This window comes from Lontra canadensis, unplaced genomic scaffold (genome assembly GCF_010015895.1).
Source record: "Lontra canadensis isolate GAN:19392208 unplaced genomic scaffold, GSC_riverotter_1.0 scaffold38, whole genome shotgun sequence".
NCBI classification, from domain to species: domain Eukaryota; kingdom Metazoa; phylum Chordata; class Mammalia; order Carnivora; family Mustelidae; genus Lontra; species Lontra canadensis.
In genome coordinates, this window is record NW_022631032.1 from 12856549 (window position 1) to 12870049 (window position 13501).

At 50.9% G+C, this 13501-nt stretch overlaps 1 protein-coding gene across 1 annotated transcript in view; it reads right to left on the bottom strand.

Moving 5' to 3' along the window:
• EPHB1 (EPH receptor B1) overlaps positions 1 to 13501 on the bottom strand; it is a 416986-nt gene that overhangs the window by 8294 nt on the left and 395191 nt on the right. Inside the window, exon 13 of the mRNA XM_032869646.1 lies at positions 4872 to 5021. Within this exon, the coding sequence (XP_032725537.1) occupies positions 4872 to 5021 (150 nt within the window). The remainder of the gene's footprint in view (positions 1 to 4871; positions 5022 to 13501) is intronic.

Sequence of the window (13501 nt, forward strand, 5' to 3'; positions counted from 1 at the left end):
GTTTATATTTTTACAAATTCTATGCCCAGTATATAGGACATGAAGTGGGGCATGAAATAATACGACCTGAAGTCATTAGAGATAATCAAGATGTATTATTCCTTCTCTTCTAGGTGGTGGGAAAACCAACAAGCATACAAACCATACCAATATTAGCACTATCCACAAACTGGGGACTGGGAACATTCACTTTTGCATAATATGTTGTGCCCCTGACAGATTTTTACCTCTGCCAAACTCCTGCCAATCAAATCACCTTCTCTCCTCTTAGGAGGGCATTACAGCCCCACTTCCCCAGGACGAAACAGAGGCACACAGCGCAAATAACCTGCCTGGGGAACCACAGTTAGGAAACGGTAGGACTGAGAAGACATTGTAGGAGGGTCTGATTTTAAGTTTGGAGTATCCTGAAGCCCACGTTCCCTAGGCCTCTGTGGGACTGCCACTGTAATCAGCCTGGAGAACAGTCCAGGAGTTGATGTCTTCATGACAGCAAGCAGGGGTATGGAGCTCAACCAAGTCATCCATAAGGAAGGGTGGCCGGGCAGCCTTCCCATAAGCCTGGCTCATAAATTGGCACCTTTTTCCAGTTCCTTCTAGGCAACCAGACTGAGGGGCCCTGTCACAGAGTCCCTAGTCACTGTGGAGACAAGTGGGATTATCCACTGAATGGCTCTTCTTGGGTTCCTTAAGGACGAGCTATGTAGGGCCAACGGGAGGGTCTAGTATCTATTCTCAAATCCTCATCAGGCTAGGGGCCCCCAAAGTCTTCCAGTGTAGGGCAGCTCACGTTCCTCTAAACTGCTGGCATCTCTGCTCAAATTATTTTATGGTAGAGCCCCAAATAGTATGTATTCCCACTGGCAAGTTTCTCTCCCATCTGCCTGTTATCGGAAGGAGCACCAGAGTCAGGGCCCTTCAGCAGGAGGCCCAGCTCTATGGCATGACCCGCTGACCCATGCACTCCTGGGCAGAGCGCCACGAACGAGCCTCGGGGACCCGTGCACACAGTGGATCATCTGTCTGTAATCTCTGGATCAAATGCAACCGAGTTATGCTTCCCATGTCTCCTCTGCACGCCCCCTCATTGGACATGTTGAAGACCGTCCCGCCATTTGCTTTTGTGTTTCCTCTGTTCGCTTGGTAGACCGTCTTTCTTTTCAAGAGGACATCAGAACCACTGATCCCTCCTCCCCACAGGTCAGCCAGGAGGCAGACCCACACACAGTGCTGGGGATGGTACAGCATCATAGCTAAGGACAAAGACATTGGTGGCCTGGGTTTGAATCCAAGTTTCACTTCTTATTTGCTTGAGAACCTTGGGAGAGTCACTTGACTTCTGGAAATTTCACAGATGAGGTTAGTAAAAAGATTAGATGACATGATGAGGCGATGTCCAGCACCATACACGTGAACAGCAGAAGGCATCATTTCATCAGATGGGGGCTGTCATTCCTACCACGTGTAACACAGTAGCTGTCTTGGCAAAGGGGGTTACTGTTGTACTTCTGGTCACTTGAAGGCCTAGAAGGTAGTGTTTGAGAAGCACCAAGCACATGGTGGGGGAGCTAATTAATACCAGATCCTTATTTCTCACCTTCCAGGATAGAGGATAGTCATACTTGTGTTTACAAAATGGAACTTCATGCCATTTGCTATTTCTATTAGATCATTTTGTTATTACTACTTGAATTGATATTCTGGAAGCATGGGTGCCTCTTGTACATTGAAAAAAAAAAGACTTTACCCTTCACCCCAAAGAAAAAATTATTTTGGTCATTAATTGATTTATCTGCTGCTTAAGTCTTTCATTGAAATGCGGTGACTTTGGAGAATTTGACTCTTTTTAAGGATCTGGGTATTTTCCAAATTTTCTGAGTATATAACTTACAATCAAATTAAAACATTATCATTTCAAAAAAAGAACTGTGGTCCTCTAGTGGGGTTTGGGGACCATTCTTGGTCATGCCTGCCTTGCTCACAGGTGTGGAAAACAGGGAGGAGACAGGGAGAAGCCCCTTCCATCTGGCCAGCCAAGGGCTGTAAACATCAGCTACCATGTTTGAACTGTGTGAAAAGATACAGGCCAAGCTTGGGGGCATAGAGTGGTCATCTGAGCAGCCTTGGAATTCATCGGAGTGAGTCCTGGGTCCCTTTCCTTGGTCTGTAGCAGGATGGGATAAATGGCTGTTGAAAACACTGGAGATTAGAACGAAATCAGATGGCATCTCCAGAGAGAAGGGAGAGCTAGGGTGTGGGAGTAAGAGAACCACATGAGGTAACTGTCACTCGGGCAGAATAGGTGGCTGGCTCCCTTGGAATGGTCTGCAGCAACCTTCGGGCCTGAAGGCCAGCACAAGCCAGCACCCTGGGCCCTAGGAGGCTGGGGCAGGGAGGGGGAGGGGCTGCCTTTGTTCCCCTGGACCTGGAGAAGGCAGGGGCTGGGAGGGGACAGGGGCTGTTGGTGTGACCCCACTGCCTCAGAGAAAGTGACTGTAGCTTCTTGGGAGAGGAGCAGGGCCCCTCCCCGGGTCCTCCCATCCTCTGTGGGCTACCAGTGGCGCCCAGACAGGTCTTTCTCATTAGCGAGTCCAGCGGCACCTGCTCCACCTTCCACAGAGGAGACGGAAGTGGAGAAGCTCAGTGTCGTGGAGGAACCAGGGCAGAGGGGGTTAAGTCGAGCTCTGATGTTTCAGTAAAACCGCAGTTCCTCTCCACAGACACTGCCACTCTCATTATCTCTGTCAATCAGATCCAAGCAGCAGAACTTCCAAGTTCTCTCTCTGGCTGACAAACTCTCTGTACATGTTCAAAGACCTTCCTGGGCTCCGGAAGCCCAATTATCAGCACTCCGACTTGCCTCTGCAATTCCCTTTCTTAAAGCCTTTCAATTGTCATCTGTAGAATCCTCTACTGCCACCACCTCCGTGGTTTCTGACGAGTGGGGCTGCAGCCCCGGGCAGCCGCGGCCCCTCCTGGCTGTCTCTCAGGCCAGGCCTTTTCCGAGGGGGCGAAAGGCAGCCCCACCTTCCATCCAGAGCAGAACTGCCCTCGGGGCCATGTTGAGGGGCCTTGTGTGGGAGAAATACCACAAAATTGGAATAAACTGCTACTTTGCACATGTTCCTCTTCCCTTTGAGACGCAGCTCAAGAGTCAAATATCCGGAAAGCCCTCCTTACCTCCTCCTTCTAAGTGTTCCCACCGCCCCGTGTACGCTCCGCCAGACTGTGGACACCCAGGGACAGAAGCGGCAAGCACCATGCCCAGCAGTGATGAGTGTTTGCTGAATGAATGATTTGGGAATTCTGGAAGTCTGCTATCGGAAATTCCATTTGTTTTCAGCCTAGGTGAATTCATCTGCTGAGAAGATCTTGAATGTCAAATCTCGACTGGCAGAAGGTTTCAGAATCCATTCTTTGCGTGCTGAATTGTTCTTAATGGGATTAAAGTCTCAGGGAAGGGCCTCCATGTTTCTGGATCCCATTTATTACTCTGACGGTCTGGATGGGATTGCGGGGGCCGCTGATTTCATGAACGCAGCCTCAGCATCAATTCTGACACTTTCTGTTTAGACATGTTCCAGGGGTGGAGGTGAGGCATGGATAATCGGAGATGAGAGGGGACCCACATGCCTCACAAGGCCCTGGGACCGAGTTAACTGTGCAGCCCTTTTACCGGCCCTGGGCTGACGCCATAGCACCCCTGGAGGCTGGGAGGAGCCCAGCCCATCCCCACACTCCCCCTGGGAAAGCTTTCCCGAGCCCCTACACAGCCACCTCTCCTGATCTCAGCACCTGCTGTGGCTCTAAACCTCAGGCGGGACAGAGGGCTTGCCAAGGCCAGGTTTCTCAAGTCAGCCATACCTCAGAGCCACCCAAGCAGGGAGGTGTGGATGGTGAGCTGGTTGCCCAGTGGAGCAGACGTGCGCTGGGGATGGCCCTGCCCCTCCAGCCGCTAGGTTGGGAAATGCAATAACCGCCCCCAAGGGGATGGGCGGAGTAAGCGGAATGGAGCAATGCAGGTTTAGCAATCTGCTCTGCTCCAGAAGAAGGGCACGTATTGAAAATTCAGAAGTGGAATGGTCTGGAGGAACAGCCCAGGACCAAAGGCGGTGTGGAAATCCAGATATGACTTTCAACTGGGGCCTTAGCAAAGCAAACCATCCTCAGAAGTCTTCCTCACCTTGCAGTGGTTATGAAGCAAAGGGTCCCATCTGGAACACCTCTGCTTAAAGCATTCCAGATGACTCTTCCCCTTCCTTGCCCACCTCTGTCCTTTGAGGGCAACCTGGAGGGGTGCTGATCACCTCTGCTCAGACACCTCTGTTCCTGTGGGCCATCTGAATGTGACCAGCTTTGGGAAGCCCCATCAGCTCCTCCTTCACTGAGAGGTGACAGAGCCCCCCCCCCAAAAAAAGTAGATTTTCAGGAAAGAAGGGTCCTTTAGGATTCCTGTCTTTAAAGCAGAGTGTGAACAACGGAGAAACTGCAACCGGCTCAAGGCATCACATCTGTTAGAGCAGATAGCTCCGCTAGCCCTCTGTCACCCACGGCAGGCCGAATCTCCTTCTTCATTTGGGCCTGCCCTAGATCATGGTCCACAGTCATTCAGAACCAGCCCCTGGGGCTTCTGGGTTGGCCCAGGCACCTTTATGGGTGCCTGTGGGGCTATTGGCATTACCACATCTCCATGCCGGACTCTTGGATTAGCCCAAACACTGGTGTCAAGGGGTTCCTTGTACCCCTGCCCGGACACGTCAGGTTCAGATTGTAAGGCCCTGAGCTGACACCAGATAGGAGGGCTGGCATGCCACTGCCTATGAGAACCCTTGGCTGGGGATTTGTGACAATCGGTTACTGTCGGTACTCACATCTTGGTTGGACATATCCCAGTAGGGTCTCTCTCCAAATGACATGACTTCCCACATGACAATGCCATAGCTCCAGACATCACTGGCAGACGTGAACTTGCGGTAGGCGATGGCCTCTGGAGCTGTCCATCTCACGGGGATCTTCCCTCCCTGGAAGACAGAGAAGTTGGTCAGCCCAACTATCAGGTTTCTAGTTGAAGGCAGGAGAAAATGAACTCGGCCTGTATGTCCTTTCCACTCCCCTCGGGCCTCCTACACCTCGTGAATTATGGTAGCCAGAAGAGCCCGCCCCGTATGGCCAGCTTCCATTCTGCACCCACGTACAGGGGTTGGGTGGTGGTGGGGGATTTGTGTGGCCCGTGCTAGTCTCACACCGTATCTAGGCATGCCACTCGTAAGGTGGTTGCTGTACTGAGGTTTTGTTGGTCCCCAATTCCCTGCATGCTGATCCTAATGTTGAGTCAGGGGGAAGCAAAATAAACACAAAAAGGAAGAACGTGACAGGTAGTCCTTCCTGGGGGCCTTCTACTACAAGGTCACATCCTGCTGCCCCCTACTCCATTTTCTTCGTGTTCCACCTGTCGGGGTTGGGGGGGGGGCTGTTCCTCACCCTGCAGCTTGAGGACAGCCCTGGGCTGCACTGGGTTGAGCAGCCCAGTGCCCAGGTCTCTGTAGGCACTGGCCACCTTCCCTGCCTTTTGGTGGAGGTTGATATTTGGAGGCTGGAGATAGACTTTTCACTCCTATGTCTGCTTCTCCTTCTTGCCCTCCAAACCCACACTGGATGTTTCCAGCTTGGCTCTCTGCTTGGCCCTTAGCTTGTCTGCCAGACCTTGGCCTGTTTTGAGTACCTAAAGGATGGCTATCCATCCATTTTCTCTGTCAACGTTAGGCAGTGAGCCCTACTTTGTGCCAGGTCCTTTTTGAGGAGCTGGTGTTCCAGACATGAGCCAGGCATGGTCCCTGCCCTCAGGCTGCACAGGGAGTAGGGAAGGAAGACAAGAAAACAGACACAGAAAATGTGTCGTTCGCAAGACAGAAAGTGAGGAGGGTGAGGCCGAGGTGGAGACAGGGTGTCTGAGGACTAGAGTAGACTCCCTAACATAATAGTGGGTGGCGACGGTGGCCACGCAGCCAGAGGACCAGTGTCCTGAGGGTTTAAGAGCACCTGGAGCCTTTGCATGGGTCTGGAAACCAGTACAGCCCCATTCAACCTATGTGACCTTGGGCAAGTTACCTAACCTCTCTGTGCAACTCCTTTTCATCAGCAAAATGGGGGGAACAGTCTCACCTATGTCATCTGATTGTTGGGGGGATTATGTGAGTTCCTATCCACACAGTGCTTGGGACAGGGCCTGGCATGCCGCATGCATGAGAACTGTTACTCCACTCTATCCTCAGTCCCAGGGGACAAGCAGCAGAAGTTCACCAGGCAAAGACAGGGGAGGAGGGAAGCCCAGGCAGGGAGGAGCATGTGCAAGTGCCGGGATGAGAGCGGGGATGATAACCAGCTGCAAGGTGGAGCTGGGCATGGCTGGAGCTCAGCCGCCCCCAGGGGGAGGGAGGGGCAGGGGCAGAGAGCAGTGGATGCCCTTGGCTCCCAGGGGTGAAGTGGGGGCACTCGCCGCCAGCACTGCCCTCCGCAGCTCATCCCTCTCTAGAACAAATACGATCCTCATTCTCATGTCTTCCTGCCAAGGGGCAGGCTTTCCCTCCCCAGCCTTTCCCTCTGCCTAGGCTCTGCCGGCACAATACACAGACTCCCTCCCTCCCCTCCGCAGCGGACTCAAGCCTCCACCGGAAAGAGGTTTTATTTATACTGACCGCTCCGGATCTGTTCCAGTCACCAAAGATGCATGTTGGACGTTGGCAAAAATACCCTTAAAATGTGTAAGTGGTTAATCTGAGTGCGAGCGACAGAAAAAGGAGCAAGCAGCAAAGTGTATTTATAACTGGTTTCCTGACCAGGTCTGGGAGGAGTAGGGACCCCCTACCCGGCCAGGACCTCCCCAGGTACACATCCAGCTTCCTGCAAAGGAGCCAGCCCTGATTTCCCCTGAGGATGACAGCAGGCCTTTGCGGTGGCAGATAGCCTCTGCTCAAATGCCAGCATGACAAATGCCTGGAGGGCAGGCCTGGGCCTCTGCTGCACCTGGCTGCTTTGTTCTCTCTGTCCCCAAAATAGCAGTGGGTTCACCGGCTTTATCTACCAGGCGCCCATGGCTGGGAAGAGAGGAATGAAAATTCAGCCAGTGAACCAGGAGTCATCGAATGCCTAGAGGCCAGGGTCTGCCATTGGAGTGGACTTGGACCCAAGGGAGGGGTTTCTGCTCTCTCAGAATACCTGGATTAAGTGAGGCAGGAGAGAGCAGGAGTTTAATTAATGTGACTGTGTGTGTGTGAAAGAGAAAGAGAGGGAGGGAGGGAATGTGACTGTGTGTGTGTGTGTGTGTGTGTGCGCGCGCGTGAGAGAGAGAGAGAGAGAGAGAGAGAGAGAACGGGGCTCTGTGACTGAGTACTTATCAGTATGTGTGAGAGCGGAGTGGGAGACGGAGAGAACGCTTGGCTGTGTAGGTCTGTGGGTAAGAGAGTTCGGGCTTATCTTCTGTGTGTATGTGTGTGTCAGAGAGGGGGAGGGGGTGTGAAGTGGCTCTTCTGAATTTCAAAGAGGTGGTTTGGGAGTCTGAAGGTGTCCTCTCTGCCAAGTCTGGAGCGGACCCCAGGGGCTGCTGGTGACAGCTGTTGAGTTGCTCCCTCTTGCATGTAAAGTGGTGGAGCTGGGCCTGCTGGGCCTGCTGGCAAAGCGCCTCAGCCCTCCCGCCACCTTGCACTGCCGGGCCTCACTGAACACTGAGTTTGGCCTGTCACGGCCACCGCCCCCCACCAATCCCAGTAGGGAGCAGAGCCTTCCAGAAGAGCTGCCCTGGACAGACAGGTGACAGCTTGTCATACCAGCTCTCTCATTTAGCCAAGAGAGCAGGCCAGTGCTGACCTCCAAGGCAAATAAGAGGAAGGGAAAGCAGGCAGGCGGTGGGGTGCCGCTCAGGGATGGCTGCTTTCCTTCCTGGGAATTTTAAACTTCTCTCAGCCTTTCAAACATCACATCATCTGTGTTGCCTTCTGATGCTCAGGGGTAATTATGGTGAGGATTATTTAACTTGTCTTTGGTTATGTGAAAGGAAAACTATTAATTTAGGTGTAGTGACCAGCCCCATGGAGGGAGACTGGAAGAAAAGTTAGTGGAATGGTGTTACAGCAGGCAGGGGTCTGCTAGAGAGGACAGTCTTCCTGCTGGAAGAGAAGTCTGGGCCGGAAGGCCCAGGGCCAAGGTACTCATATGATTGCAAAGTGCTCTAGGAGTCACTGGCTTTCACCACAGCAGGCATGCGGAAGAAGCACAGAGAACAAGTGATTTGGGAAGGAGCAGGAGGGAAGAAGAATTCTCAGGGGTTGAGGAACAGATGAGGCTCATTGGGAAGGAAACGGTGTCCACATGGGCAAAGAAAGGGTGACACTGGTCTTCAAGGGCGTGCTGTCCCCAGCACAGGGTTTCTTTCTCCAAGACACCAGATGACTGCTACTGCCAGGGACGTGAAGACAGTCTGCATTCTGCAGGGACCCAGTTTCCCCAGAGCTGCCAAGGGGCCACTGCTGGGATGTGGGGGAGGAAGAAGAGAAGAGGAGGGAGGAGCATCTCACCACCATCAAGGCCCTAATCTCCCCAACAAGACTTCAGACCCTGACCTTCCACATGAAGCTTTACACTGAGTGGTTGTGCTGCTGAGAAATTCTTCAAAAGTTTGAAATCCACTGCTTTAGAATAATCATGCTTTCATCCTGGTATAAGGCAAACTCTAAAGTGTGTATGCGTGTATGTGTAATTTGATGAACTAAGAGAAGATATTCAGCAGGGGATTAATTCAGCAGTGGGTTACACGCAGCTACACCACCAGGTCGAAGGTCTCCGAGTAGAGGTCCATCAGTCCCTCAGCTGCAGCCAGTCTTGCAAAAGCATTGAGGCGGGACCCATGCTGCCCAGCACCCTGGCGGAGAGGAGGCAGTCCGTGGTGAGACTCAGCTCCACTCTCAATGATCAGTGGATAGCCCCAGTGTCCCCCAGCCAGCTCACTCTCTTGTTACAGTGAGATTAAACATAATAGCTCATAGCTTTGGTTCTAAAACTCAGTCAATTGTGGAGCTTTGGAGGCCAAAGTCTGAGCATAACACCCATTCCCCTTGCTGATGACTTATCCTAGTGATGCCCATAAATGTAACACTTGCGTGGGTGAGAGGCATTGCTACAGTGCTTTTCTCTGCCATCTTGTGTGAGATGAAGTCTCAGTGGGCATATAGCAGGAATCCAGACACTCATGAATACTGAGTGTGGTGATAAAAGACTTGTCCGTCAAATACTGGGGCCATGCTGCATGAGGAATCCCCTGGAAGTCTGGAAGCGATAGGTTTATGACCAAGAGCATCACGCAATATCTCTGAATTCCACAATAAACAACTCTCCAAAATGTTTACAGCATATAAAACATATTGGGGTTGTTGGGAAGATCCAGCATGATATATGCGTGAACCACTCAATGTATTATTGTTACCATTAAACAAGATTTATTGGGTTGTGTTTGTTGGATTGCATCCCACTCAGCCCCCCTTCCCCAAAGGAATATGTTCAAGTTCTAACCTCCTGTACCAGTGAATGTGACCTTATTTGGAAACTGGGTATTTCAAAATGTAACCAAGTAAAATGAGATCATACTGGATAGAGAGGTGGACCCAGCAGCCAAGGACTGGTATCCGAAGAGGGTCCTGTGAATACACAGAGACGGATAGGAGGGAACAATGCAGGAAGATGGAGGCAGAGATTGGAATGATGTACCTGTGAGCCAAGGAAGGCCAAGGATTGACAGCAACAGCCAGAAACTAAGAGAAGGGCGTGGAACAAATTGTTCCCCAGAGCCTTGGGAGGGAGCGCTATCCAGCCAGCACCTTGGTTTTAGACTTCTAGCTTCCAGAACAGCAAGAGAAAAAATTGCTGTGGTTGAACGCGCTCAGTTTGTGCTACTTTGTAACAGCAGTCACAGGAAACTAACACAATTGAGTATATAAATGTTTCTCGGGCCCTAGCTTAGAAGCACTGCAGCTGAATTCCCAGGTAGCTCGGCCACCTCCCGCTGCCCTTAGGGGGCAGTGGGATTTGGGAGTGAGAGGCACTTCTACCATTTAGAATGAAAGCCAGCAGAGAAGCCCCAGGGCCATCCGTGACATTGCCTCCGTGCTGGTGATCAGACCCACCCTGGTGTACACGTTCCCTTTGTTCAGTCACGTGAGCACTGCGTGGTGAGGACATCAAGAGGCAGCTCCATGGTACTTACCCTGCTGCGGTAATGAGGACAGGGGTCAGAAGGCAGCCTTGACCATGACTTTCCTCCTACTCACTGGGGAGGCATGGCACACCGGTGGGAGAGTCCACCCGCACTTTACCAGAGGGTCCGCTCCAGGCCTAGGGAGCCACACCTGAGTTGTAGAGCTAGAGTTCAAGGCAGCATCGATACCCTTATTCTTGGCAGACCCAGAGAACCCAGACTGGTGGTTCTCCAACTTGGCTGCCCATTGGAATCACCCTGGAGAAGGTTGTTTTTTTCACTTTTTTTGTTTTTTTTTTTTGTATTTCCTTTCTTTCTTTTTTTAAATACCAGTGGGTATTCTAATTTATTTAGAATCTCTGGTTGTGGTGAAGCCTAAGCACTGGTAGGTTTTAACATTTTAACATGCTTCAGGTGGTTCTAATGTGCAGTCATTAGTCACAGCCACTGGCCTGGACCAGTGGTTCTTAAAACTGAGCGTACATAAGAATCTGGAAGTCTTGTTAAAACACACATCACAGAACTCTAATCCAGACTTTCGAATTTACCAGTTCTGGGGCGGGGGGGAGAAGCGGGGTTGAGAATTTACATTTCTAACAAATTCCCAGTGTGGTTCCCACAATTTGAGAACCACTGGAATAGACCAACCCAGCATAAATCAGGGATTGAGTGAGGTTTCTTGATTATGGACTCTGGGCATTGTTAGTGCCTCGGTTGAGAAGGATTCTGAGACTTCATCTGAGCTCAGCAAGGAAAAGGGCCATGACTAATGAGCGATGTCTGCCACGGGAGAGGGAATGAATGGCTATATATATGGTGAGTGTTTGGCAACACTGCACTAAGCCTTGAAAGATCTCAAAATGATGGGGGAGAAAAAGTCAGCAAGCTGGTTTCACCAAAGTTTCCATGAAGTATAGTTGTGACCGAAGGGAAATGCAGAGCTTATTGAAGTGAAGTTTCCATTGCACAGAAAGTGTCCCTCCAGAGTGGCCTTTGGACACTCACTGTGCAGCAGTGACCATCCTGACCTGTGCAGCTGGCCAGCCTGGGTAAGACATCTACAATGAACTGTCAAACAGTCCAGACACTGATGGCCCTGTCCTCAGGGTGTATCCATGGGTCACGCCTTCCTCTGGTTCCTCAGTCACTGGCCACTGCCCGGGACCAAGGGGTCTAACCATTAAATTAAGAAGGTATATTAGAATGAACGTCTCTATTTAACAGCTCTTGGAAAGTACACTGACCCGTTTCCCCCAACCTAATCAGCAAAGTGATTTTTCCAGATAAGACCCGTATCAGCCAGGAAGGAAAAGCAGGTTCTGCCTAAAAGGTTATCTTTCTTGAGTGTTACCAGCTTCTAACAGCCAGTGGAAATGGCTTCTGGCTGCAGAATTGCAATTGAGTCTATATAATAAAGAGGCTGTTCCTGGTTCCCCAGGAAGCCAGGAATTTGCATGAAAACAGTCTCTCCATCTTCTGAGAGAGTTCATCTGGCCCTGCTGCTTATTTCTTTCCAGAAGCCACAATCTTGATGGTGACACTGTAATTTATTACCATGCTAAGGATTATGATGCAACATACAGAGAATTAGAACTTGAGGTGGGAAACAGGCTGCAGGAACAGGTGAGCTTTTGGAGAGGATGGTCTTATTTGTCATGCAAATGACACAAATAACAGAGAAAAGGGCTGGGAGAAAAGACAACCCAAAAAGACACACTGCGTTGGCTGCAGACAAAATTGTTTCTAAATAGAATGTTTTTCAAAGCTTTTCTTGAAGCATTAGTTGCTCCTCCAAAATGAATGACACAATGTATTTCGTACTAGTAATAAAATATGTGATTTGAATAACTACAAATGGAGAGATTTACAGTCGGTGGGGTCCTTGCTACCTGTCCCCTGAGCTTTGTGAGTGCCGAAACCCTTCTGTGAGCTGCTGCAAAAGGTAATTGCAGCCCAAACATCATTTTCCAGCAGCTAGAGAAAGGCCTATTTGGACATAAATTAACTAAAAATATGCGGATGATAGTGTGTGTTTCATGTGTGAAGAACAGAAAGGCCACTCGGTGACGTTTCCCAGCTGGAAAAAAAAATTCTGTTCAACCAACCAGACGCTGTCTCTCTGTACTATAGCAGCCGGGCAAACAGCTGTCTTTTACTACTAGCCCTCAAAATAGCCCCTGATGGCTGAGATGTGGGCAGACATTCTTCTTATTATTATTTTTGTCATATAGCACTTCTTGAGTTTATAATTAAAAAAAAAAAAAAGTGTGGAGAGCCCCAGATAAATAATTCACGGGCTGTCTTCATTCACTTGACCATGGGTACCCTTTCTGGTCCAAGCCAGGGAACAATATCACTTCTGCCCTGAAGAGGGCACTCTTCAGAGACTCTGGAAGTGGTCATCGGCTCTGCGATGGCACCTGACTGGGTCTCTCCTGGTGCAATCCCAGAAACCTGGGCCTTTGCTCTTAATGCTCCTGAAAAGCCGGCCTCTCAAGTGAGTGGTTGGATTAAGTGGCCCAGAGGGCTGTGGATTCTCTGCGCTTGGCCTTCCCAGAGGGTGGGCTGATGGTAACTAGGGAGGGAGCCAGTGCTCAGCAAGAAGGAATCTGCCATGCCACTGAGAGGAAAACAGCCCAGCTCCCAAGGTGGGGTGGGGACGGCAGGCCTCTAGGACCTTTGGCTGACAAGGTTGTTGGGGAGGATCAGGGAACAGGAGAGGGGCAGGGTTGAGGAGGTGGCTAGGCAGCCACGCTGCTATCTCTCTACCTTCCCTTTCCTGCGCCATATCCAGTACATACCCACGGCTTCTCTGAAAAATGCAAGAACTGTGCTTTTTCTTGGAGCCCCACTCCCAACCCCACTGCTTCACTGCTGCTTACTCCCAGCCCCAAGACAACCCTAACAAGTTACAGTTCTCTCCTTTTCTAGGCACTGATGACCCCTGGGCTTTCCCACTTGTCCCCACGTCTCTGTGGCTCCTGTCTTTGTCAATTACCTGTGAGGGCCATCCCACCTTCGCCCCTGTGTCTCCCCCATGAGCTCAGGCATCACACTCTTCTTGCATTGCACTCCTGCCCTATGCATGAGGGCACTCAGGCTTCCTGGACTGGGCCTGCCCCTCCCATGACAATGTGGCCTCTGCTGGCACAGCTCAGAGACCTCTGTCCAGCCATGTGGGAAGCCTGTGGGGTTTATTCCATTGTCCTCACTGAGTTGACTATCACCCTTTAATTTTTTCCTCCTCTTCACCTGATG